Here is a 25286-nt window from a genome sequence, read left to right as displayed (position 1 = left end):
ATTCAGTACAGTACTAATTTGTTGCAGAGTTTAAGTGCAAAGCAAAAATCTTCCAAATTGCTGACTTTGATTAAAGATATTAGTTCATTTTTCACCCACCATGCAAATTCTTACTCACAACAACTTTAGACTTTCTTCCTACATGGCTGCAATTTTTGAGGTTGACTTATAACAAAAGTATTGCAAATAAAGTGGATACTTAATTTGCTCTCGTGCACACAGACATTCACTGTGAAACGGCATCATGTCATTTATATTCAAATCGCCATATGCTATAAATTCCTCATAACGGCTACTAATGAATATCATAATTTGAGTTTAATTATAGTCTGTCTGTTAGAACAGCACAGTTGAGATCAACCCTCTAAGCCCATCATTGCCGTATATTTGTCTGTGCCCTCGCCCCGAGTCATTAAAAAAGTCAAATAGTGATGAGTTGTTGAGAAGAGACACAATCAGCGACTAAGCAAAAAGTTTAATTGAATTTAAACAGGCGTCTTTGGGGATGCAGCCCTGATGACACTGTTGTTTTAGCTAAAGTCTGAACAACCCACACACTCAAGATACAGAAGTTACTGTAATTTTAATGACAACAAAAATGAAATAGTTTTACATTAAAAATATAAAGAACTAACTTGATGCACTTTCATAGTTTCTTTTTACCTCCTTTGCATTACCTAAACTTTAATATATAAACCCTTAAAAGAGTTGTGCTTATTTTATCTTTTTATCTTTATCTTTTTTGTTGTGTTTTCTGCCAAAAAATGTATTGTTTTGCCTGGAATATTCCACAGTATGGCATTAAACATACCTATCTTGCGTTCATTCAATTGCACCTTTAGTATTGTATTGAAAATACCTTGAAAAACATGTATTTTTGCCATGAGCATGGTCATTTTTCCACAAATCTAACCTGTAACTTGACCTGGTGGGTTCACCTGCTTCTCTTCATAGAGATATACAGGTTAAATGCCATACTATGGAACACTCAAAGTAATCACATCTCCATGGAGACAGGCAGGTGGCAGATTCTGCACCTGAAAAAGTTACCTAGTGCACCTTTAATGGTCTGAATAAAATGTAATGTACACAAACCCTTAGTCTAATTCAGACTACCCCAGAACTAAAACATCACAAATCAAAGCTATTAAGAAAAAAAAAATTAAGATTTATTTTATACAAGGTTTATTGAATCACATTATTCATATTGTTCCAAGTGTTCCTGGTAAAGTAAACCATCATTGATTTGCAAGTAAATATGCCATGTCTCTAAAACTGTAGTAAAGAAAACCAATTACAAGCTTCAAATTGAGTTAGCATTTGACTCTTAATAGTATTTTGTCTCATATATATCTACAATGTGTGTGCAGAATGCGTTCATCAAAATAATTCAACTATATCAAAGAGACATCTGTGTACCGAAGCATTGCTAAAGCGAGGTAAAGGATTAAAAACTGGTGATGTATTCTGGTCTATTCCACTGGCAACGAACGCTCCACAAATAATCATTTTTGCTCAGTAATTTTGTTCATTTTGCGCTTCCAATTCCCCACCGAAAACACAGCCAGAGACACAGCAAGTTTTGGATTAGACATTCAGCCGAGCGCTCCAAAAAGTAATAAGTTAGGCTGGCAAATAACAGCTCACCGGTGCACACTGCTGTGATAATCTCCAGCGCAATAAGATACATGGGTGAAAATTGATTGGCTTTACTATCTCATAAAACAGTCTGGATACACACTGCAAGTAAATATTTGAGTCTGCAGAGAAGGCATAAATACAGATATATATGTTTTAAAAGTGTCCAGAGATGAATGCACAGATTATAATGTAACAAAAATATGTGCTTTTGTCTTGAATTGATAAATTGTATCTGCCAAGGCATTATCTTATAACTGTTAGGACTGGTTGAGCTGAAAAAAATTATATTTGAGATTGATTCAATAGTTGGATTCTGTTACATTTCAGAGAAGACTGAAATATGAACTGTTAAACTAATAGAAGATTTCCATGCATTTCAGAACTTGTTTGTAGATGTCTAAACTGCGGGGTTAGCAGGTCTACTTGAATAATTGCATTCTTTGAGATTTGCTAAATATGATCATTCAAATTGTGATTTTTATGTGAAAATTTTTTTCTGATTGAAGACAGAGGTAATTACGGCTATAATTAGAGCAAGGACAAGTAGTACGTATGAAAAAAAAAACAAAAAACATTTGGTCAAAAAAATATGTGGGCAGTTTTTTTTTTTAATGAGAAGAACTTTGTTTTAAATGCTATTTAGAGAAACCTTGTCAGATTAAGCCTAATGTTGTGTCTCTTTGTGCCTTCAGGTGAGATGTGCGGCAGTCTTTGCCTTGGGGACGTTTGTGGGAAACTCTGCTGAGAGGACTGACCACTCCACCACCATCGACCATAACGTGGCCATGATGTTAGCCCAGCTCATCAACGACGGCAGCCCCGTGGTCCGCAAGGTCAGTGCTGCTCACAAGATCAGAAAATGAAATGCTTATTTGTTTACATATAATACAATTGTTGGGTTGTGTTAAAATAGCTTGTGGTTATGTCCTAGAAATGTATATTGTCAAAATTTCAGATGGAGGGAAAAGGACAATTTTGCTCTATGGGTGAGACAAATTTGAAAAGAACTATAAAAATGGAAAATGCTTCAGATTTATTTTATTTTTTTTTCTTTGCCCTGATTGACTTCACAAACTGATGATAATCTTGTAGCTTGATTAATTATCTAATATAATCAGTTTTTGTCACTGAAATCAAACAATAATTCCACATACTGTATTTGATTTGTACAAGTTTAATGTTTTTAGTTCATATATTAAAATTACTACTAAACTATTTATATTTTTGAACAACAAAAATGCAACACTCTTTTCTTTTAGATTTTGGATATTGCGAGGGTCAAAAGTCCTGTTGGAAATCAGAATTCATATGTGAATTATTTGAAAATGCTTTATGTTACCATCTTTTACTCTACGATATGCCACTTTTAGTTAACTACTACCAATAGAAGTGTAGAGGTCATTTCAGTCTCTATAAATTGTCAGTCTTGTAATACACAACAAAACAAATACAGGATTATTATGAAATATAAATCACAAATGACTTTATTCCAGCTGAATATAGATGCCTAGATGTAATTAAGAAGATAAAACTTGGAAGCATGAAATAGACAAGACATTAATTTGATATAAATTAGTCATGATGGTTCGACTTTATCACTGTCCTTGAAGTATCAGCATTGGAGAAACATTATCCAATAATTTGTAGCTTAAAATTAAATCATAAATGGGACTAAACTGTGCTTAAGGCAATGTTGTACTCAAAACCTATCTCCCCTCTGTTTAATATAGAGGCATTAATAATATAGGAAAGGATTTATTACTTTAGTTACATGGTGTGCAGTGATTCCTGTACATTTTCTATCGCATGAGACGATGGACCTGAAGAATTATGGTCGTCGTGGTAACTGATGGGTGTCCTGTTCATGATTAACAGGAGCTGGTGGTGGCGCTGAGTCATCTGGTCGTCCAGTATGAAAGTAACTTCTGCACAGTGGCTCTGCAGTTCATAGAAGAAGAGAAGAACTACACTGTACCATCACCAGCCAACACTGCAGGTACATTACTCTGCACACAGCACAATGATTGTGTTTTCCTGAAGCCATGTTCAAGTTTAGGCTAAAATCTATTGTTGTTTTAAATAATTTTTTGGTACTTTTTTCGTTACAAATTCACCCTTAATAAGACTTCATTAAAGGGCCCATATTACACTATTATTCATCATGTTACAATGTTGTTTCCTCATCGCAAACCTACCTGGAGTTGTGTTTTGTTTCATTCACACACACAACACGCAGACCCTGCATATTTATGTAGAGTTCCTCTATTAAACAGAAGGCACTCTGATCCACCGTGTGATTGTCATGTGGTAATACAGGAAGTGCTCCACTGTTTTTAAACTCCTTACATGCTAACTACAATCATTTGGATGATTTCAGCCCTGAAATTTCCAATCTCTACTCTGTAGACAGAGTAATACTAAAGTATTACTCAAACATGCATGAATGATACACAACTTCAGGTACGCTTTTGATGAGGTAACTAAATTCTAACGGGGCTTAAAGCTCTTAAAGCGGTTTTGAGTAATATGGGAACTTTAATTATCACTTTGTGTGCTTGTGTGTTTGTGTGTGTTCGGTTTAAGGCACATGGCATCACCCTATATAAACAAATTGTACTGTACAGAATAGGCCACCAATAATCCCATCAGTTTTGACCTAAAGTATCCTGTATCTAACCATTTAACACTGGCACACAGTTTATTAGTTATCTATTCTCATGTATTTATTTTTGCAGAGCCTGGGAACCTGACTCCAGTGAGCCCGGCCATCCCACGTCTGCGATCAGTCAACTCCTACACCAACATCCGAGCGGCAACAACAGCACGCAACCTGAACAAGAGCCTGCAGAACCTCAATCTGAACGAGGAGGGTGAGAGGAGAAATACTGAGACAGGCCAAGGGTGGACAGGGGCATAAATAAACAGACAGAGATAGAGAAGAACAGTCAAATCAAGACTAAAAAGATTTAACTGCCTCAATAAAAGGAATGAATCTAACAAAAGCCTGTAGCACATTTAACTGTGATCTTTCTCCTCGCTGGTTGTAAATGTAGCAGTCCGCAGGCTAACTTTTTCAATTTATTACTGTTAATCCTGCGAGCGACTCAGTAAATATTCATAAAATTGGTGAAAGATTGTGGACAGGATTTGTTGTAATAAGTTGGCAATTTCCCAGCTTTTCAAGTTTTGCCCAAAAACCTTGCCAAGTGAATGGAATAATAAATATAATCTGCAGTTCTAATTTGCATAATATATTAGATGAACACACGGAACACATGTTTCTGAACAGCAAACTAAAAGGTCTGAACAGCTAGATGCAGCCATGTGAGCAGAAAGCACGATCAGCACCAGGCGCTGTCCATGGTACTGAATTGGCCTTTCACTAGGTTGAAGAAATGCTAGAACTCTGCACTCATTTAAATGCATTCTTACATCAGAATAGATAAGTGAAGTATTTATAATACAAATTTATATAATAGGTGTTATTAATTTTATGTACTGTAGTTACTATGCACCACAACCGAGTCAATGTGATTCCATTTTGTGTGTGTGGGTGTTTGGGTGTGGGTGGGTGTGTGAGTGTGAGTGTGTGTGTATATAATAATTGACACATGTAGGCATGTCACAATAAGAAATGCTGAAGTGCGATGAATTTCTGAAGAAAATATAGTCAATAAATGGTAATGCTGAAACTAATTTATGTCACTGACACAATCAAGCAGAATTATCCCCAAAAACTACTTTAAATGTACAATATGGTTAGAAACATGAACTGCAATAAATAAACAGCAGAATGAAATGCTTAGTTTGTATCTATAATGAATCAAAGAATTATATCTAATCATGCAGCAGAAAAAAAGCTAAGTTCTTCACCAATAAGATAAATATTGACCCTGCCCAATGATTGTTTGATTTAACATATATTGAATGTTAAGTTGATATAGTAATTATCATGAAACCTATACACATCAGTCAGAAAGTGTACAATAGTTTGCTTTGTGATTTATTTATTTATTTTTTTCTGTGTCATAAGTGATTTCATTGACTGTAGTTTACTTACAGGTAGTGTGAATCAGATCATTATGTGTACTCTATGGTGTTTTGTTTTTTTTGACAATGGGGCATTTGTATAAACAAGTTAGTCATTGTAGTGGTAAGAGTCATCTTCACCTTAAAGGCAAAACTTCATTCAACATTTTTCATCACACAAACTGCTTATTGTAAACTGCACTGGTCACAATAGTAAGTCACACACTAGGAGGGGAAAATATCAATGCCTTTTAGCAAACTGCTCACTCTGCCTTTAAACACCCATCATGCATCTGTGCTTACCGCCACAGTATTTTCGTCATCTCCACATTTTAGCCCCAAGTCACTCTCAGGAATTCATTGTTTCAGAATGAGTCACAGTAATATCTGGCAACATGGATTTCATTGCCAGGTTTACTGCGCATTATAAGTTATGTGGAGCTAGACTTCATTTGCTTTACAGTAGTGGTCTTATTAGATTTGAGTTTGGCCATTTGCACCGGGTTTTCCTTTTTACAACTATAATAATGATCTAAATGTATTTACATAGCACTTCAGTTGCAGCCTGAGTGCCTCTGTAATCCAATAAGCACTACCTCCTTTCCTCTTGAATGCTTCCTACTCTTACTACACTTACATACTATTTTTAAAGACAGTGTTTTCTACTGTTTTAAAACCATGAAAAAAGTAGTACATTTTCATCAGTTTGCAGTGGTCCAAAGTTATTCCTCGCCTTATGCATTCCGAACATCCTAAAATTATTCACCACTATGCGAGAGCAGAGTTTTCATGCGATGGAAATGCTAACAACAACTAACAACAACAACTAACATGCTAACAGCGCACTGATTTCTTGATGATAAAGCTGACATATCTGTACTGGGGCAAGACAAATTTACCTAAAATACATGAAAAAATCTGATTTGGTATAGCCACTTTAAACTGAGAGTGAGACAGTTTTCTTTGTGTCTAGGTGGACAAGGTGCTTTCTCACCCGGAAACATCAGCACGAGCAGCAGCGCCAGTAGCACCCTTGGGAGTCCTGACAATGACGAGTACATACTGTCATTCGAGACCATAGACAAGATGAGACGGGTGTCATCCTATTCATCACTCAACTCCCTAATAGGTAAACTCAACAATACATTTTTCATTTATATCTATTGTTTTTTTTTGTTTTTGTTTTTTTTTATGGGATTTTGTGTATAACAGGAAACTGAAACCCATGGATATATTGATTCCTTACAAAACAGATGCTGATCAAATTACATGCATTTATTAAAAAGTTTCACTAATACGACTTTCACAATCTTTGTTTTCTAATATTTGTAAGAGAACAATTTATCAGCATGTATTTTAAAAATTTCCAGACTGAAAACATAATTTGCAACCTTTGATACTGGTCCTTTGAATTTTGTATACTGAAAAAAAAAAAATCTTTTTTACTACTTTTTCAGTAGTAAAATTTATTATTTTGCTTTTGTTGAGAAAACCACATTATATGGTTAAAACTTCAGTATCAGATGTTAGAACCTTTCAGCAAAATAAAAACATGAACAGATTTTCCTATAAAGTACTTTTACCCAAACAAAAGTCCCAAGTGTCTATTATTAAGTTTTTCCAAACTTAAAGAAACAATTCAGATAGCTGAATGGAGCCACTACGCAACTCTACAGCACACACACATACACACACTCCCATGAGCCTGGGGAGAAGACAGAGGACATTAAATTAACTGTAAAATGTCACAGCACCAGAGTTGAGTCCATGGGCCAGACTCAAGAGGGACCCCATCAGAGCGGGACAAGGACAAAAGGAGTCCAGGAATAGACCAGGTTGTGTTTTTGTAGTTTTTGCTGACGTGCAGTGGACAGCAGAACAGAGAGCTGATGGGACACACCATTGGAGTCAGCTCAGGCCATGAGGGTTGGATTTCTTGGTTCACAGTTAGTTTCAGCTAATTCGTACTGCCTCAAACACCTTGTCTCTCTGTTTATATTGATCTTATTGTGCCTGTCTTTGTAGTCCGTATAGAGCTTACTTGTTGCCAAAATTGGCAGCCCCATGCAAAATAATACTACACAAATGGCACCCACAGCAACTTTCAGAATAAGTTGGGTAAGATATTAGTCTGGTCACAAACTCAGACCTGTGCAATCAGGTTTCATGGGTCATGAAGAAATCTGCGACGTTTTCAGTCCTCCAATATTTTTTCCGTTTATTTTTTCCACGTAAGCACCCACATTTCATTTTATATGTTCATTTGTCAGTCACGCCTATCTGAACTCAGGGAGATGTACCGGTGACCAAGCTCACATGCTGTTAAAGTATTGGAGAAGTGTATATTCTAGGCTGGCCCAGCAATCAAAAACCATAACACTCTTGTTTTCCCTGAGGCTGTGGCAAATTTCCAGTTGGGGATTCCCTTATTATTTGGGACTTTTATTGTCATATTTTGAGTTATAAATGTCTCCTGGCAAACCTGTCATGTCCCGCTGTGCGCTGTTCTAACGTCGGGTTTGAAAATGAGTTGAAATGGAAAATCGAGTGGAAAGGCAAATTGAGCTCCTGAGAACAGTAAATGTAACTTGGCGTCAGAGCGAGTTCAGGTGTAATGAAATTTTCTTTTCAATGTGTTTTTCTTTGATTTGTTCCCCATTTCATTTCTATTGAAGGGTTGCTATGAGTGAGTGGTTTCAGCTCTGCTTCAAATTGGCCACCAGAGAAAACTAAAATGTAAATGTCTAAATTTTAACTCATAACACGTACAGCAAAAACATAATTTAGATGCATATCTCCTGACAATGAAACAGTTGAAAAATCATCTATAATCATAGTCTAGTCTATCCATGGGTTACAGAATGATGAGAATGTAGGGCTGTTGAGACAGAAAATCACAACTTAAAACAAAATAGATATTTTGAATGGGAAAGAGTCTTCAAATTGTTGCATATAACCTCATTAATGAAAATTCATTTTTATGTTCTGTATTAGGTTGAGCTAACAATAATACTCTGCCTGCTCTACCCCGCACAGGCCTTTGAAGTAAATGCATCTTTTGTTTTCCTGGCAATGAGTTTCAATAACAACTTTTATGATAATATATTGTTTTAATATTGTATTATCATATTTTTTTAGAAGTGCATACATAAATGATTTTTGCAACAGCAAATAATTTCCAACTTCATGCAGGCCTAAATGACTTTTAACATCACTGAACATCGGTACAACACCAGGACTAAACCAGAACTAATCCAGAATTTATCTTGGACTTGGACCTCGAGCTCACGGAGCAGGGTGTCCGCAAAGTGCAATCGGATGACAGCTGTGCTTAGTTCCCCAGTGCGCGGAGCTCTGTGCCAGTCCTTTTGCCTGGGGTCATCCAACGGTCTATGGGGGTGCACCTCCGGGCCCGTCCCGACACTCAGTCCTGGTTTAGTCCTAGTTTAGTTCTAGTTCAGTCCTGTTTAGTTTTCCTGGTTCAGTCCTGGGGTCAGTCTTGGTTTAGTCCACGTGTGTTGCACCTCCCCAGTGGCTCTTTGGTCTTAGTTATATACCCAATTGTGTACGACATTTTTAATGTGACAATGCATTTATCAAGATGTGTAGGGTTCAGAGGGACAAAAGTGATCACATAGCTCTGGTTGCCATGGTTATGTGTTAGTTTCTGTTGCTGTATAAACAGGCTCAAAATATTTTGACAGTTTTATGTTTTATGTGTAAGTATAGTTGCCAGCACATTAACTAATCCTAAACATTTTCCTAACCCTAGCCTTAACCAGTTCCCTCACTGTAACATAATCTTGTTCTTAAACTTAACAGTTTCCTTAGCTTTAACCCCTACCTCCCCAGTCTTTCACTGAATAGTGTTATTTGTCAGAATTGCTGTGTAAAGCAAGTTATTGAATGATTACCAAAAAGTGTCCTATTGGGTTTCAGCTTCTTGTTATATGGAGACATTGCAAGTATTACTGGCCATTCAGAAGTTAATATTCTGTTTTGAATTGTTAATTGCTATTAACAGTTGTAAAACACACTGTTCTCCGCTAACACAAATAACTTCCTATTTTAAAGTTATTACCTCTTCTACTGCCATGTGTATCGCATATATTAACATACACACCTCCGCAGAGAAATTGAGCAATATTCAAAGATGGAGACTATGACTAGATGCACACCAGTGTAAATGAACAACACTTGTATAATCCTGAGGCGTTCCTGATACATTTATGTTGGTACTCATCAAAGCCTGTTGGGATTTTGCCGCGAATGTGACTCTTGTTTTGTTTCCTCAATTTTGTTCGGGTTTGAAGTCAACTCCTGGGGCCCACATTTCATCTTGACTGAATGATGTACCAACTTGTCTTTTTGCAGCACAACAGAGCAGATACTTGTTGTTTTTATTACACCCACGCTTAAAGCAAAAGGTTAAAAATGCATGGAAATAAATACATTTGTAGTTGAAGTAGTGAATTAAAATACGGCTGGGGTCACTGCTGGACACTGGTCTGAAAGAGCATCAGTGAAGTGTTGTGTGGGAGTCAGAGCAAAGATCGGCCAGTGACTTATCGATTTATAGAAAAACTGGTCTTGACTTGTTTTCCCATTGCAAATCTTATGATGTTAGAGTAATAGCAGGAGTGTATTAAGATGAAGGGATGTCAAAGAATGATAACTGCTGTTGTTGTTGCAATACTAAAATTTCATACTCAATTTTGATACTAAGGAATAGGCTTTTTTTTTTTTTTTTTTTTTTTCAGAATAGTGGAATGTAATTTTCAACACAAAATAATAGTACTTTGTTTGTTGCCATACGGTCTTATACTAGTTCTGATATATGAGCTGTTAACTCTAATATAGGTCAAGATCATAATAATGCTATCCAGGAAAGGTCATTTTTGGTCCTGTTTATACCAGTTGTTGATGCATGCTCATATGAGTGTTTGTGATGTAGTTTTAGTATCGATTAGTATCAGATTTTTTATACTTATGAAAATTGATACTCAAACTATTGAAATTAGATACTCCTTTGACATATCATTAATAACATTACTACTACTTTTGTTTGTTTTGTTTAGTTTTTTGAATAAAATTTGAAAAGACAGATTGCAGACCAGTTTACAGTTGTGGATTTTGATGTTAATAGTGTACATTCTATTTTAAATGCTGCAAATTTCAACATTGTATGATTTGTCTTATTTAAAATCCACAATTACTTAAAGTCATTTGTAAAACTCTTTATTTTTCGTACTGTACATTTGTGACTACTCAAACTTTAATCCCCCGATAACTACCCCTTTTGTTTTCCTCCTCATAAAAAATAGACAAATCCTAGTCTGGACGAACTTCTCATCTTCTGCTTTCCAACTTTCTCTTGCATTTTTTATGTTGCATTCATTTACAGCTCCCAAAAAATGGCTTTGGTGTGTTTAAAGTATTTTATGTGGTCTACCGGAATTGAGGAGGCCATAAAACAGTGAGGGATAGACTCATTTAGGCAATAGTTAACATCTTTACTACTGCTCGTCCGTCCCAGTCAGCACACATATTTGGATGATACAAGTGTCATTTCAGGACACGGGCGCAGCGCTAGCCTCTGACGAATGGTCTCTGCCACACTCCTTCATGTGGACAGTAGAGAGGGATGGGGGAAGAGAGGGGAAGAGAGAGAGAAAGAGAAAAGTAAAGAAATTGGAGGACAGCAGAAAAACAGATGTGAAACAAGGGGTGTGGAAGAAAGCAACAAAGAGGGAGAGAGAGAAGGGAGGTATGGAGGGTGGGAGAGTGATAGTAAGCAAGAGGAAGAGAGCAAAAACAAAGGAAAGAAGAAAAAGGAAAGAGGGAGGGAGAGAGAGAAAGTAAGTAGAGACAAAGGCCCTTTAAACTAGTGTAAATAAAATATAAAATTGCAGTAGCTTAAAGTAAATAACTACATTGAGCACAATATGGATCAAGTAAGGGAGAACAAGGGAGAGAGTGAAATACATGGAAAGGGCGGTATAGAAGGAGGGCCCGCAAGAGAGAGAGATGGAGAAAGAAAGTTTGGATGGATGAAAGAGAAAAAAAGCAAAAAACAAATGAGGTGAGTGAGAGAAAGAGGAAGGGACAGAAAAAGGGGGTTCGGAGAGATTGACATAGACAGAGCAAGATGTAGAAAAAGAACAAGTAAGTATGGAGGGAGTAAAGAGATGGTAAGAGACAGAAGGAGAGAAAAAGAGTTAGAGAGCAGAGAGTGAAAAAGACAGGCAGAGATAGTGGAAGAGAGAAGAAAGGGAGGTATGGAGGAAAAGAGGCAAAGTATAGGAGAGAGAGCGAAAAAATATGAGAGAGAGAGGAAGAGAGACAGAGAGGAAGTTGTCAGAGGGGTGCGTGGGTAATTTGTGTGCTCTGTAATGTAGTGTGGCGGTTAAATGGGAGAGACACCATAACTCACATTTGTCACTGGCTGTTTACTGCGGCAGCGCGAACAAGCTAGCCACCGCCACTAATCATATCCTGCCCCTCAGGTTCCTGCCTAATCACCTCTTCTTCTCACACACTCACTCATCTTTTTATCTTTTTCTCTCAATCTGATGAAAATGCAGGTTTGAAAGCCTCTTTTCTCATTTTTGTGAACAATGACGTGAATGAGTCCGTGTTCTGTCCTGGTTTTGTACTGTAGATCCTTGTGAATAATGATGCTGCCGTGGTGTTCATTTGTTGCTGACCTATATCACAGACAGATGCAGTGTCAGGTTGATCAAGAGAGAGAGAAGAGAGAAAAGAGGAGCAGATCTTTGCCAAATATCAGACCTTTAATCCTGGTGACTAAGAATGACTTTGTATAAATTTGCTTGCCTGATCAGCCATTCCTTCTATATTCTGGTCGAATTCATAAGGGTCTGGGCTGTAGAGCATGAAAAACCTTCATCCAAACTTAGGACAGTCCAGTCACAGCTGCTAATTTGTATCACGTGTTGCTCAAATGGAGAATATATCTTATCTCAAAAATTCTCATGTCTTTCAGAACAAAATATGTAACTTCTTTTACCTGAGATAAATAAGATGTTGGTGCTTTGATTGTTGATTCTGCAGAAATCTGCTCTGTTTCTCAGTCCTCTGTATGGTTTTCCGCCTGTTTTGATGTTTGTTTGTTTTTTGTTTACCCTATTGTGTAGTATATAGGAACTACATTTCTGCTAAGCTTAGTACAGGGCAAGAAAACCATAGTATGGCTCACTGAGCAGCAGATCCATTGCAGAGATTTTCAATTGTATTTTTATGCGTACATATGGGCAATGGATTGGTAGTTGCATCAATATAATACATGTTCAAATACAGACTTGGACTCTTCTTTAAACCAGAAATACATCATTTTAACTATTGCTAAATCGAGGTTTTTGATAGATGCATTACGAAAGAAAAATGGTTTGTTCAATTTAATATTTTTCCTATAATATAATTTCAGATATTTATATATTTTTTATAACAGCTTACAAAGTCATACTTTATTCATGATTTTTCTGCCATTATTTGCCGTGTTCATTTGAGTGATTCCTGGTTGTTATTCCTGTCCACACTTCTGTTTTCACCTCAAGCACATAAAAGGTTAACAGCTCCAGGCCAGAGGAAAAGTCAGGGATATAATGTAAAACAAAAGGGGATAAGTGACTTTAGAATTCCCTTAACACCAGAGGAACAGAAACATGGACTTTTAATTTGCAATATCCTTGTAACATATTTGCAAAGATAGTCATACAGCAAAGCAAGCAGAATATATGAACCCATTATGAGAAAAAATGCTGGTCACGCTGCCATTGAGGATGAAAACATCTGCTGAATTAAACATAATAATTGTACTAGTCAGTTACAATTCTACATCTTCTTCAGTTCATAAAGTCATATTGAATGGGTTTGACTTGAATAGATGAAGTAACTATAAAACACATTTCCTAGACCGAATGCAAAGCCCCATTCAAAACAACATAAGGACAAAACAGTGCTGTTTCAGTGACAGAGACATTCACTGCTGTTACCTCCTAACAGGTCAAGGTAATATTTCGAAGAATCGCTTTGTGTCACAACATTTGTACATTTAAAAACACATCTCACCTTTGAATAAAAAGACACTGGCAGAGATGAAACCTGTGACAGAAAAACAACTGACATAAGAGCTGTAGAACTGTCTGTATGAAGGATCAGGGTAAAGGGAGTGCTGAGTTTTATTCACTTAAATGTTTGAAATAAGTTGTTTTAAAGATGCACTATGTAACTTTTCCAGTGGAGAATCTACCAGCTGGAGATGGTGTTGCTTTGCTTTGGAATGTTCCACAGTATGGCATTAAACATATCAAGCAACATTTTTGTCTCCACTATAGATAAGTTGCCATTCTGTGGACTGTTCTAGACATTCTTGAAGTTGTGGTACTGCTGACCGTTTGTTTTGAGATCTGACCAAGTATTACTGTGCATGACACTTGATGAAGGCCACATAGATTTCAGGTGATCGCCAAAGCATTATCAATTTTCATTTCAAGTGTTCCAATTTGGAGATTAGTTATACACACATGCACACAATAAACTCTTAGCATAGTTCAAAACATGCATATTTTCATCTAAACTTAATAATTGCTCTCTATATCTAACTTGCCGCACAACAGTGTATGGTCAGAAGAGTTAGTGACCTCTCACCCATGCCTGTAAGAAGTATCCCATTTATGAATTCTCAGTACTGACACACTGTTAACTGCTTCTTTATGTCTTCCAGGTGTGTCCTTCAACAGCGTCTACACACAGATATGGAGAGTTTTGCTACATTTGGCAGCAGACCCTTTCCCTGAAGTGTCCGACCTGGCCATGAGGGTTCTAAACAGCATTGCATACAAGGTATAAATACTGACTGTACTCTACGAGTCAAAAGTTTGGACACACTTTTCCACTGAATGTTTTTTCTTTTTTTTCATGACTATTTACATTGGAGATTTTCATTGAAGGCACAAGCAAATATGGAAAAACATGTTAAATATTGTCTATTCTTCAAAACCCTACACTTTACTTTGCTCACTACTTTTCTCACTTTTGGTTCTCCACTAATAAACCCTGTCAAGGAACATCTGTGAAGTGAAGACCATTTCAGGTGACTTCATCATGAAGGCCAAGGTTTTGCAGTGCTGTTATTAAAGCAAAAGGGTGCATACTTCCAGAATATTAATTTAAAATATAAAATATATTTTGAGTGATTAAAAAAATATATTCCATCTTCCTTTTTATATTTGATGTCTTCTGTATGTATAAACTACTAAACATGCAGAAAAAAATTGAATGACACTTTTGACTGGTAGTGTATAAAGCATTTTCAGTCATAAATGCATCACACTGTACTGACAGAGGGATTTCAGGAAACAGTTTTCTGCATCGCCTCACCACTCCCCATTTTGAACATCTGAATGTAATATGAGTGTTATAATTGACTTTTGGGACTGTCTATTTGCTGGTCGTATTTTGCCCTGTGCTTATGCGAAAAAGATGAGTTTCCAGTACTTGGGCCGCACCCTCCCACTGGCACTTTCTCCCTGCAGAAGCCCATTACTTCTGTGCAAATGCAATTAAGGCCCAATGAGTCCCCGCGGCTTGGCAGAGCACGAGCTGCCGTAACTTAAGGAGCCATAATAACCACCACAGTCCGTCCATGCTCCAACCGCAGGGCAAAATTTCAGGGCTTTTTTTTTTTTTTTTTGGCAACAACACTTTGTCCCATTACCTACCTTTAGAACAACAGTCTCAACAGACTTGCACCAAAGAGCATCAAAACACTAGAGTAGAGCCAATACATATCAATAGTTTTCTCCCATACTTAATTAAGTAATAATAAAAAGTGCTCTGGTAATTAATTCCTGATGTCAAAAAGAAATTATAGGAGGTCATTTAAAAGTTAAGATAGATTGCCACATGGTCATTCCCCAATTAAAGGTGCGCTATAACTTTTCTATGTCACCAGTCTGTCTCTTGGAGATGTTACTGCTTTGCCAGAAATTATCCACAGTGTTGCACTAAACCGGTGACACCACACTGCCAAGTTACACACCAGTTCTATGGAGAGGTGACCCTACTCACAGTAAGAATGTATGTTCGTCAAGGTATGTTTGAGTAATAAAAACACCTGTAAATGAATAAATGCACGAGATGTTTGTTAAAAATGTGGAACTGTCAAAGCAATATCATGTCTATGGGGACAAGCATTTGGTGTACCCTCCTCCAAGTTACACCTTTAGTTAGTACACCTTTAATTTAACTTGGCCTCTGTTTGTATTGCTGTATGTAATCATTTTAAATAATTATTACAAAAAGATGCAATTACAAAAGGAACAGTTTATATGAGAACTTACCCAGGTAAATGTAGCAGAGTAATTGTAACCGTTGTCTACCATTGTATGCGTTCAACTGGTTTACTGCAGTACAGATCTGCAGTGTTGAGTTTCTGTGAAGGAGTGCTCTCATATTCAGAGACATTACCTGCCTACAGCCAACATAAAACTACAGCGAGGTTTTCAGAAAGGCAGTGAAAAAAGAGTCTGAGAAAGGAACATTTCACTCAAGTTCTTCATTGCAACACCTCAAATACCATTGAAATCTAACAGTGCCTTTAGCTGCTGCTGAAACAGGCTATAACAGAGCACTCTGAAATTGTTATATTCATGTCAACTTTTGTTAAATGCCATTCAGTTTTTACAAGTCGTGAGTCACACCTTTCAGTAACACAGATTGGATAATGTTGTTATGATTTTGGCTCGGGTATCTAATTATTTGCACATTAGTAATCTTGGATGCAATTTAAAGAAACATAAAATGCCATATAAAAAGGTTTGATTAGTCACTTGGCATTGCAGGTTTGTCCATCCCTCTCTTTTCATGTCAGTAATACAAAAGCTACTTTTATCTGACTGTCGAATGTGCACTGTGTAACTTTGTTGAAGGAGGAGATGATATCACTTTACCTTGAAATTTCCACAGTATCTCCATGGAGACAAGCAGATAGCAACACCAAGTCAAGTTTTGTGAACAATACAAACATCTTTATGAATCATTATATAAGTTTATTACAAAGTACCAGAAAAACAAAGCATAACAGAATTATTACAAAAAATAGTGTTTATTTACAAGCGCAAACACACATCACAAGCAATTAGATAAGATTCATTGACCAGATATAATACCTTGCAGCTCAATGACATCGGCTTATAAATCTAGTGAAACTTGGCTAATTAGTTTGAATGGCACTTGCGTCATACAGGCCTCTAACACAATGCAGTCTGCATAGCCCTTTTTCAGTTTGATTCTATTCAGAGTTCACCCACGTTAACTTGAGCCTCATGCAGATACTACCTTCTCTTAATTAGGATTTTAAAATGTCAAACGTTATTGATTGGAATCAAAGTGAACAAGGTCAGCAGGTAATTAAAATGAACTCACTCTACGGATGATGAAGGCTGCATTAAAGACTTTGAACAGGCATTTTCTCAAAGGACGTAGAGCTCAGCATGAAGCCAAGACAAAATGAAGTTAGCGATTTTTCCTCACCCAATCCTGTCTCTGTGACTAATCGTAATTATGTTGTTGCGACCAGTTTTAGCCATAGAATATGAGAGGAAATTAGTTAAAACGGCTAAACACACAAAGACTACAAAAACTGCTGGAAAATAATATTAATCTCATGTTTAAAGGTGCACTATGTAACTTTTCTGATGAGCTGTTTGTCTCTATGTCTCTGCCACCTGCTTGTCTCCATGGAGCTCTTATTGCTTTGCCTGGAATATTCCATAGTATGGCATTAAACCTATCAATCTTGAAACAGAGTGTTCTTACTATAGACAGACTTTCTTCTCCAAAGATCTACGAAAGATTCTGAACAGAGCAACATATTCATGGAGCAGAAAAGTTACTTAGTGCTCTTTTAACTTTACTGAATGTTAAATCAGAAAGGTCCATTTGAAATTAGTTTTCATTGGAAGGGTATAATATACTTGAGGTTAGAGCTATAGAAATGTACTGTATTTTTATGGATGTAGTGACATGAAGTAAGTTTTACTTAACAATCCAAGTTTCCACTGAGAAATATTAGCCAGATCATTTCCCCCAAAAGAACCTCCCATATAATTAATTGCTTGCTAACTTATTTAAGAAAATTAGCAGTTACCATTATTTTAGAGCTCTGAATTATAACACCAATTTTACCTAGAAATTACAGTTCTTTTCTTGGCTTTACAGTCTGCTTTCCTTTTCACAGTTTCAACACATACCTCTTTTGCCATTTTATGTTATGTTTAATAATTGACTAGTACAAAATCTTTGGTTTTCACTGATGCTTTTATACAATTAAACATTTAAGAAGTTAACAAAGTTGTGTTTTGGTCTCAGCATGAAGCACAGCAGTTTGGAGAAGCCATTACATCCGTTTCACACAGATTTTTAGCACGCGATTTCGTAAAAAAGAGAGCCCACACTGGGTTAGCCTAATGTTTGTTTACCACATGTTGATGAGCTGCAACTGTTGCTGAATTATCTATGAAAAGTTTGAAAAATTGTCACTTTGGCTGGCCCTCCTTCTATAAACATCTGCTGTAATGTATTCTGCCAACTAAGGGTTAAAGTTTTCCAAAGCCTTTAGGGAAACTTGTGGACTAGTCATTACAAGCAAAAAATCCATACTTTTATATTAGGTTTAGTTGTTTTTTATGTTGTCCAGTCTGCAGTTTCTTTGTGCAACTAAAACATATTTTACTTTTGGCATTTATTTTACTATGACAGTAAAGCTGCTTTCTAGACTGCTTTTATTGCATTGGATCATTTTGTTTAGGATGTCCTCCCTGAAGTAGAATCCAACAAAAAGAGACAGTACTCGCTGGTGACCTCTAGTTGTCATACGACTTTGTATTTACTATGGAGGACAATTTTCCTTTAAGGCAGTAAACTTTCACCTTTTGGGATATTGTAGTATTGAAAATTCATGGTCTCCTTTGGTCACCTTCTCAAGCATTAATTCCAATGGTAGCCATATTAGAATGATCTTGCATGTTAAGATTAATTACAACTTTAGGGCTGTACTTTATTAATTTTTAATTTATTCTTTATTATGATTTAGTCTTTTTCATGCGTATTATATAGTCCCTGTCCCGCTTGCTTCTCATTTTACCCAATATATAAGAAAATTACACCCACTTACGTGCTTGCAAAGTCCTTAAACGTTATCTTGAATCTTAATTTCAAAGTTTAGATTTATACATTCTCGCACAAGTTTTGTAAACAAACTTTTCTCTGTGTTACCTCTTAGCCTTGAGACACAAACAAGGAAAAACTGGCACAATTTAGTAATTAGCATAGTAATCAATTCAAGGTAGTAAAATGTGTTTTGTGTGTTAAGTGGTCTACGCCGAGGAGCTTCTGTACCTGACTTTAGTAAACAACAGCCCTGCTATTCATCTCAGATCCTTTGCTTCTATTGTCTTTATTAGGTTTACCCCTCCCTCGTGAGCACCATTAGACATTCCACAATGAAGAGGTTATATTACCTCTTCTGTGTAATGAGATGCGCTTCTGCAAATTCAGGGGAACTTTGTAAAGAATAGCTCATCCTATGCAATTCTCTTCTTTTATTAGGTAGGACCTGTCATTGAGTCCATGCTATTGTAGATACACACTAATAAGTTTTACCGTTATGACCACCTACATAGTGTTATTATTTAGCGCTGCAAAATTATTTAAAATCGCAATTTTGATGGACACAATTGGCAAAAAAGGGTTGCCGTTTGTGACATACTCTAATTTCACAAACAGCAAAATATCCTGTCTCCAAAAAATTCCCAAAACAAACATTGAATTCTTGTATTAGATTGTCAATTCATAATTTCAGTCTTTATGTCACTTCTGAACACATCGTGAACAGAATTCTATTGTCAAAACATAAATTGAGAAACTAATCACAATTGCAATGCTTGTCAGAAAAATCTCAGTTTGATATTTTTGAACTCTAAGGAGAAAAACTGTAAGGTGCCTCTGTTGTTTTTACCAGCGGTGTAGTGGTTTAAAGGTCCTATATTACACAAAACTGACTCTTGTGCCATGTTGTTACCTCATCTAAAACATACCTGAAGTTGTTTTGGTTCATTCACACATTTGACTAATCCTTTTTTATTAGTACGTTTACCTCTCCAAAGCTTAAAATACTCTGTTCCAACTTGATGTCATGTATTTGTAGTTAGTAGCTACCGTTTACCTTTTATTTGGTATAGATTGGCAATTCCGGAAAATTATCCAAATGACTCTAGTGAAGGTGTATGGAGTCTAACAATACACTGGAGCCCTCCCTGTATTACCACATGACATCACAAGGTAGAACAGAGTGTTTTCCATTTGAAATAAGAACACATCCTAAATTTTCAGGGTTTGTGTTAAACATGTGTGAATAAAACAACATAATTCCAGGTATGTTTTTGATGAGGAAACAACAAAACGCTTATCTTACTTATCACAAAATACTTATACTGTATTATAGAAAATACTGTAGTATGGGACCTTTAAAGTGTTGCATACATGATTGTTACCACATCAGCGTCATGAGTTTTCCCTCCCAACCACAACCAAAACTGTAATTTGAATTTTATGCTATATTCCCTACTGCAAGTTAAAGCTAAAACTTACTGTGCATAATGTATTCCACCTTCACACCTCCAAAGACTAAAATGAAGTTTTAATTTCACTTGTCAGATGCCATTAACACTAACAGTATCATCAATTGTCTCACAGGCCACAATGAACGCCCGGCCACAGCGAATCCTCGACTCCTCGATCTCACTCTCCGCCCCGGCGAGTCCCACCAGCAAAGGCACCCACATCCATCCTGCCGGGTGAGAGACGACACCCCACACAACAGGGCCCCCCACACAATACAAACAGACCAGAAGAATGAGCATGAGTCAGCCTGTAGCAAAATGTAACACACAAAGTGATAAAAGGATTAGTAGTCGTGAATGTGCTAGAACTGCTAGGGGATCCAATTTCAGATTAATATCCAGTAATTGAGTGTCTTACTTTAGTTTCAAGTAATGAGTGTATATTGACTTTTCTCTTAAACTTTTGTTCATGTAGTTTAGCAAGAAAGTTTTGTTGCTATTGAATTATATAAGGATATATAATTTCTTTCCTGATATAATTCTTTCTTTGTTTTTTGTTTTTTTGTAAGTTTTAATATCCGCTGCCTATGCAAATGATATCTACTTCCAATCGGACAAAATAAAAAACAAATTAAAAACAGAAACAAATACCAAATTTACAATGATTTGAGTATTTATAGCTGAGTCAATTCTTAAAATATTGACTGTTCACCTCTCTTAGTATACTACTTGTACTGTATTTATACTTATACTGTATACTACTTATACTGTATTTCTCAAGTGAGATGTTTGGATTAATATGGTTTACATGCACAAACATACTTGGAGTTGTGTTTTGTTTCATTGACACATGTCTGAGTAATCCTGGTTTATTAGTCTACATACCCAAAACTCAAAGGTCTGTTCCACCTTGTGATGTCATGAATGATGGTAGTGAAGGTGAATGGAGTTTAAAAACACAGTTGAGCACTTCCACGTGACATCACAAGGTGGAACAGAAGGTTTTTCATTTGAGAGAAGGACTCAGCCTAAATATGTATGTATGAGTTTTTGTGTTTAACATGTGTGAATGAAACAAAACACAGCTTCGGGTTTTTGTTTGTTTTTGATAAGGCAAGGCAAGGCAAGTTTATTTGTATAGCACAATTCGTACACGAAGTAATTCACAGTGCTTTACAGAATAAGAAATACATTAAAATCATAATAAAAACAAATCAAAACATAAATAATCATGAAGATTAAAATTAAAAAAGAGAGACATAAACTGGAGAGAAGAGTGCGGAATGAAAACCTTTCAGTTATATGCACAGTTAAACAGAAATGTTTTGAGCCTGGATTTAAACAGCGATAAGGAAACAACATTACAGAAAATAGCGTAATATGAGCCCTTTAATTGTGTTCATGTTTGTCACAAATACATTTTACGGTTTAGATTTGTTTTTTGTAATATATAATTGTATAAGTGTAAGTGTAAAAATCTGCTATAGTAAAATCTTGAATTCCCAGATATGACAGAAACGCAATATATTAATGAATGTATGCCCTCTCCAGTGGCTCTCCACCCACGCCCAGCGGCAGCAGCTCGAGTCTGACCAATGAAGTCCCAAAGCCTCCGCCCCGAGAGCAGCCGGCCTCCAGACCCCCCTACACCCCGACTCTGGGGGGACAGGCCCAGCCGCACTCACATCAGTTCCCCCGCACTCGCAAAATGTTCGACAAGGGGCCCGAGCAGGTAACTGGCTCAGGATTTGTGGATGGTTGTATTGTTGTCCTGTGTGTTTACTGCCGGTATGAGATGTAATAATTTCCCATGGGGGTTACTGAGGTATTCTGATGGCTATGGTTACCTACAGTGTACCATTGCACGATTCCTTGTATGATTCCATGGCCACTTCTTAAAATTTTACAGTACCTTATTCATTTTTTTTATTTATTTGCTAAAAAGTTTTGCAGTGGGGCTTTATTAGTGAAACATAGACTACACAATGCCTAAACTGTGAAAGAATAGAAAGAATACACAATGACTAAACCACAACTAAAGATCAAATCAAATCAGAGTAGTAATTATAGAGCACTGATTTTACAGAAAACATTCTTGAAGGGCCCATATAAGGGCTGCTGTTTTCTAATCTATGTTATAATGTTGTTTTCTCATCAAAAAGATTCCGAAAGTTGTGTTTTGTTTTATTCACATGTTTGAGTAACCTTTTTTTATTTGTGTTTCTATATCTTCAAAGCACAAAATGCTCTGTTCCTCCTTGTGATGTCATGTGGTAATGCAGAAAGTACAACGATGTTAATTTGAAAACTACCACTACATAACATCAAAGGTGAAACTGAGCATTTTGAGTTTTGGAGATGTAGACAGACTAATTAAAAGGGTTATTCAAACATGTGTGACTAAAACAAAACACAACTCCAGGGATATTTTTGGGGAGGTAACAACATTATAACATCACTGAAAGCTCACAAGAGCCAATTTTGCATAACATAGGCCCTTTAACCGGTCTAATTTTTTTAATATTTATATTATTTTATTACTATTTCTAATTTGACATGTGGTAGGACTTTGAAGCACTTGGTAGCATTAGGTTAGTTTCTTGATGTTTGCTGTTTAGGGCACAGAAGATGGGGATGATCCTGGTGGACACAGGAACTACATTTGCCCCGCACTTCAAACCGGCCTGTGTGATTGGAGCGCCAAGTATTTTGCTCAGCCTGTCATGAAGGTAATGCACTTTTTGTTGCATGATCATTTTGGGAAAGCATTCAATTCCCATTTTAGTCTGATTTTAGTATGATTTAGTTTTTCATAAAATGCCTTACTGAAATAAAACTTCTAAACTATATACTGACTTTCTACATTTACCTTGCTGTCCTAAAAACAAAAAAAAAAGTTTATCATTATGAAAATCGCCATTATAAACCTCTCCAAAGTATACACCTTATTTAGCAGCAGTTGCTAGGAAACACTGAAGTACTTTTTAACTGTTATTCTTTCAGTTAAGTATAAATATTTATGTGAACTCTGCCACCGCTGTGCATTTGTCAGCCATTTTTCTGTGACTTTAGGGTGACTCAGCCCTATGAGGACATGAACCCCTATTTTTTTTCTAAAGTAATAGACTCCTATAGAAAACTTCAGGCAGTCAGGAGATGCTTGCTGTGAGAACAAGATGACTCTGTTAAATAATTGAAACTTGTGAGAGCCATAACTTCATTCCCCCCTGGGTAAAATTACTGAAAAATAAAGCTGCTTTTACATTGCACAGTAGGGGGCACTGATCTGTTTTATTAAATGTAGTTGCTTGAACAAATGCAATTTTTTGTAAGAGTTTTAGCAACATTTTTCTCACTACTATTCATGGGATACACAACTATTTCAGACTGTTTTTGAACTGTTTTATACTGCCCCTTTAGTCCCTATTCATATATGGTTTTACATTGCCTTGAATGTTGAAAAGTATGAAAGTATGACATTAAACTTATCTATGCTCTCCCCAATTTCCTCTCAAATGTATTATGTTAACAGTACATATCATAATGTCTATGGGCTTAATATTGATTTAAAGTAGTAAATTAAGCAAATAAATTATGTAAAATTAATTTCAAACTAAATTTTTTTTAACGCTTGTGTGGACTTGGCTTGGACGTGGCTTGGAGGACCCCTGTAGTGCATCTGAGGCCACCCAGGGGGTCCCAGACATCACTTTAAGATCATTGGACTAAATTCTAAATATTAGTATGTGCATGTGAAAATATGACTGCACTAACCAACACGCAACCCTTTGGATTTCATCACCAATGATGTAAAAATGAAGTAGTGTCAGTTACCAAAAACAATATAATGTGAGCAAATGACAAATCACAAATAGAACAATAAATAGAAACATTATCAATATTTATGCTTAGTAATATGTATACTGTACACACATACAACACATATATTTTCAGCACAGATAAATGTAGATGATCATAAATGCTTACCTAGCCCTTAAGTAGTAGTAATAGTGATGCATTTTTGTGTTTGATGTGAAATTGATTAAAAATAAGTCAATAATATAACTGCATTGATTTATTAATAGTTAGTTGAATAGTTCATTTCTAACGGTGCTTATTTTTTGCCATTCTGTAAACAGCATGGAAAAAAATTCTTGATCACCATGGAGATGTCACATTCTATAAGTAAAATACATTTATGTTCTGTTTTAAAGAAACAAGTTTTGGTTCATAACTTCTCAGTATATTGGTAAAATCTCACACATACATGGATAGCTCGACTACTTTCTCAACAAAGCCCTGGCACTTTTGTACATCAGAGGACGACGCCCATCTCTACGATGAGGACTTCGACCTGGATGCTCTACTTTACCCCACACCAACAGGGGGCGTTCAGGAGCCACAGGAGATACAACCAAGAGCTTGCCAACTCTAAAATAGTCACTAACAAAACATCAAAAAGATCAATGAAAAAGACTTGGAGTTGAAAGAGGTGAAAGCTACTCTCCTGAAGAAATAGAAAGTGCTGGAAAACCATGTTTGTGTGTACAAGGAGATAAATATCTCTATAACAATCCACATAAGAGACAATGTTCAAACATGAGCTGACCAACACCAGTAAAGTCCTTGAGAAGCTCAAAGAAACTTCAAGCACCTGTAATGGACACTCAAACCACCTGTCCACCAGCATGTTGGTGGAGACCTAGCCAGTAAAGAAAATGAGAAACTGTCCAGGAAGCTGCAGGAGCTGCCCTCTGAACACTTCTCAGCACGAGAGGAGCTGTGTCTCCTAGAGCACATCCACCCATCAGAGGAGCAGAGGAGAGGTCCAGGCATCAACAGCGCTAAAGCACCTCCAACCATTACCCTTTACACTTTATTGAACATTTGAACAAAAATTGTTTTAAAAGTGTGCATCAACCTTTTATTTAGTAGTTATTCATCTTTTATTGTTCTTTTAACATGGTTGAA

At 36.4% G+C, this 25286-nt stretch overlaps 1 protein-coding gene across 8 annotated transcripts in view; it reads left to right on the top strand.

The window, feature by feature from the left end:
• The window catches only part of rptor (regulatory associated protein of MTOR, complex 1), a 199497-nt gene that overhangs the window by 132818 nt on the left and 41393 nt on the right, over positions 1–25286 (top strand). For all 8 annotated transcript variants that reach the window (XM_055157939.1, XM_020939830.2, XM_055157943.1 and 5 more), the window contains exons 18-25: positions 2334–2474; positions 3517–3637; positions 4377–4511; positions 6644–6799; positions 14417–14535; positions 20449–20549; positions 21867–22047; positions 22934–23044. In XM_055157939.1, the coding sequence (XP_055013914.1) occupies positions 2334–2474; positions 3517–3637; positions 4377–4511; positions 6644–6799; positions 14417–14535; positions 20449–20549; positions 21867–22047; positions 22934–23044 (1065 nt within the window). The remainder of the gene's footprint in view (positions 1–2333; positions 2475–3516; positions 3638–4376; positions 4512–6643; positions 6800–14416; positions 14536–20448; positions 20550–21866; positions 22048–22933; positions 23045–25286) is intronic.

Source organism: Boleophthalmus pectinirostris, unplaced genomic scaffold, assembly GCF_026225935.1.
Source record: "Boleophthalmus pectinirostris isolate CB_2022bp ecotype Guang Dong unplaced genomic scaffold, ASM2622593v1 HiC_scaffold_22, whole genome shotgun sequence".
NCBI lineage: Eukaryota > Metazoa > Chordata > Actinopteri > Gobiiformes > Gobiidae > Boleophthalmus > Boleophthalmus pectinirostris.
Note: the sequence above shows the minus strand (reverse complement) of the source record. Positions and strands in the feature narration are given on the sequence as shown.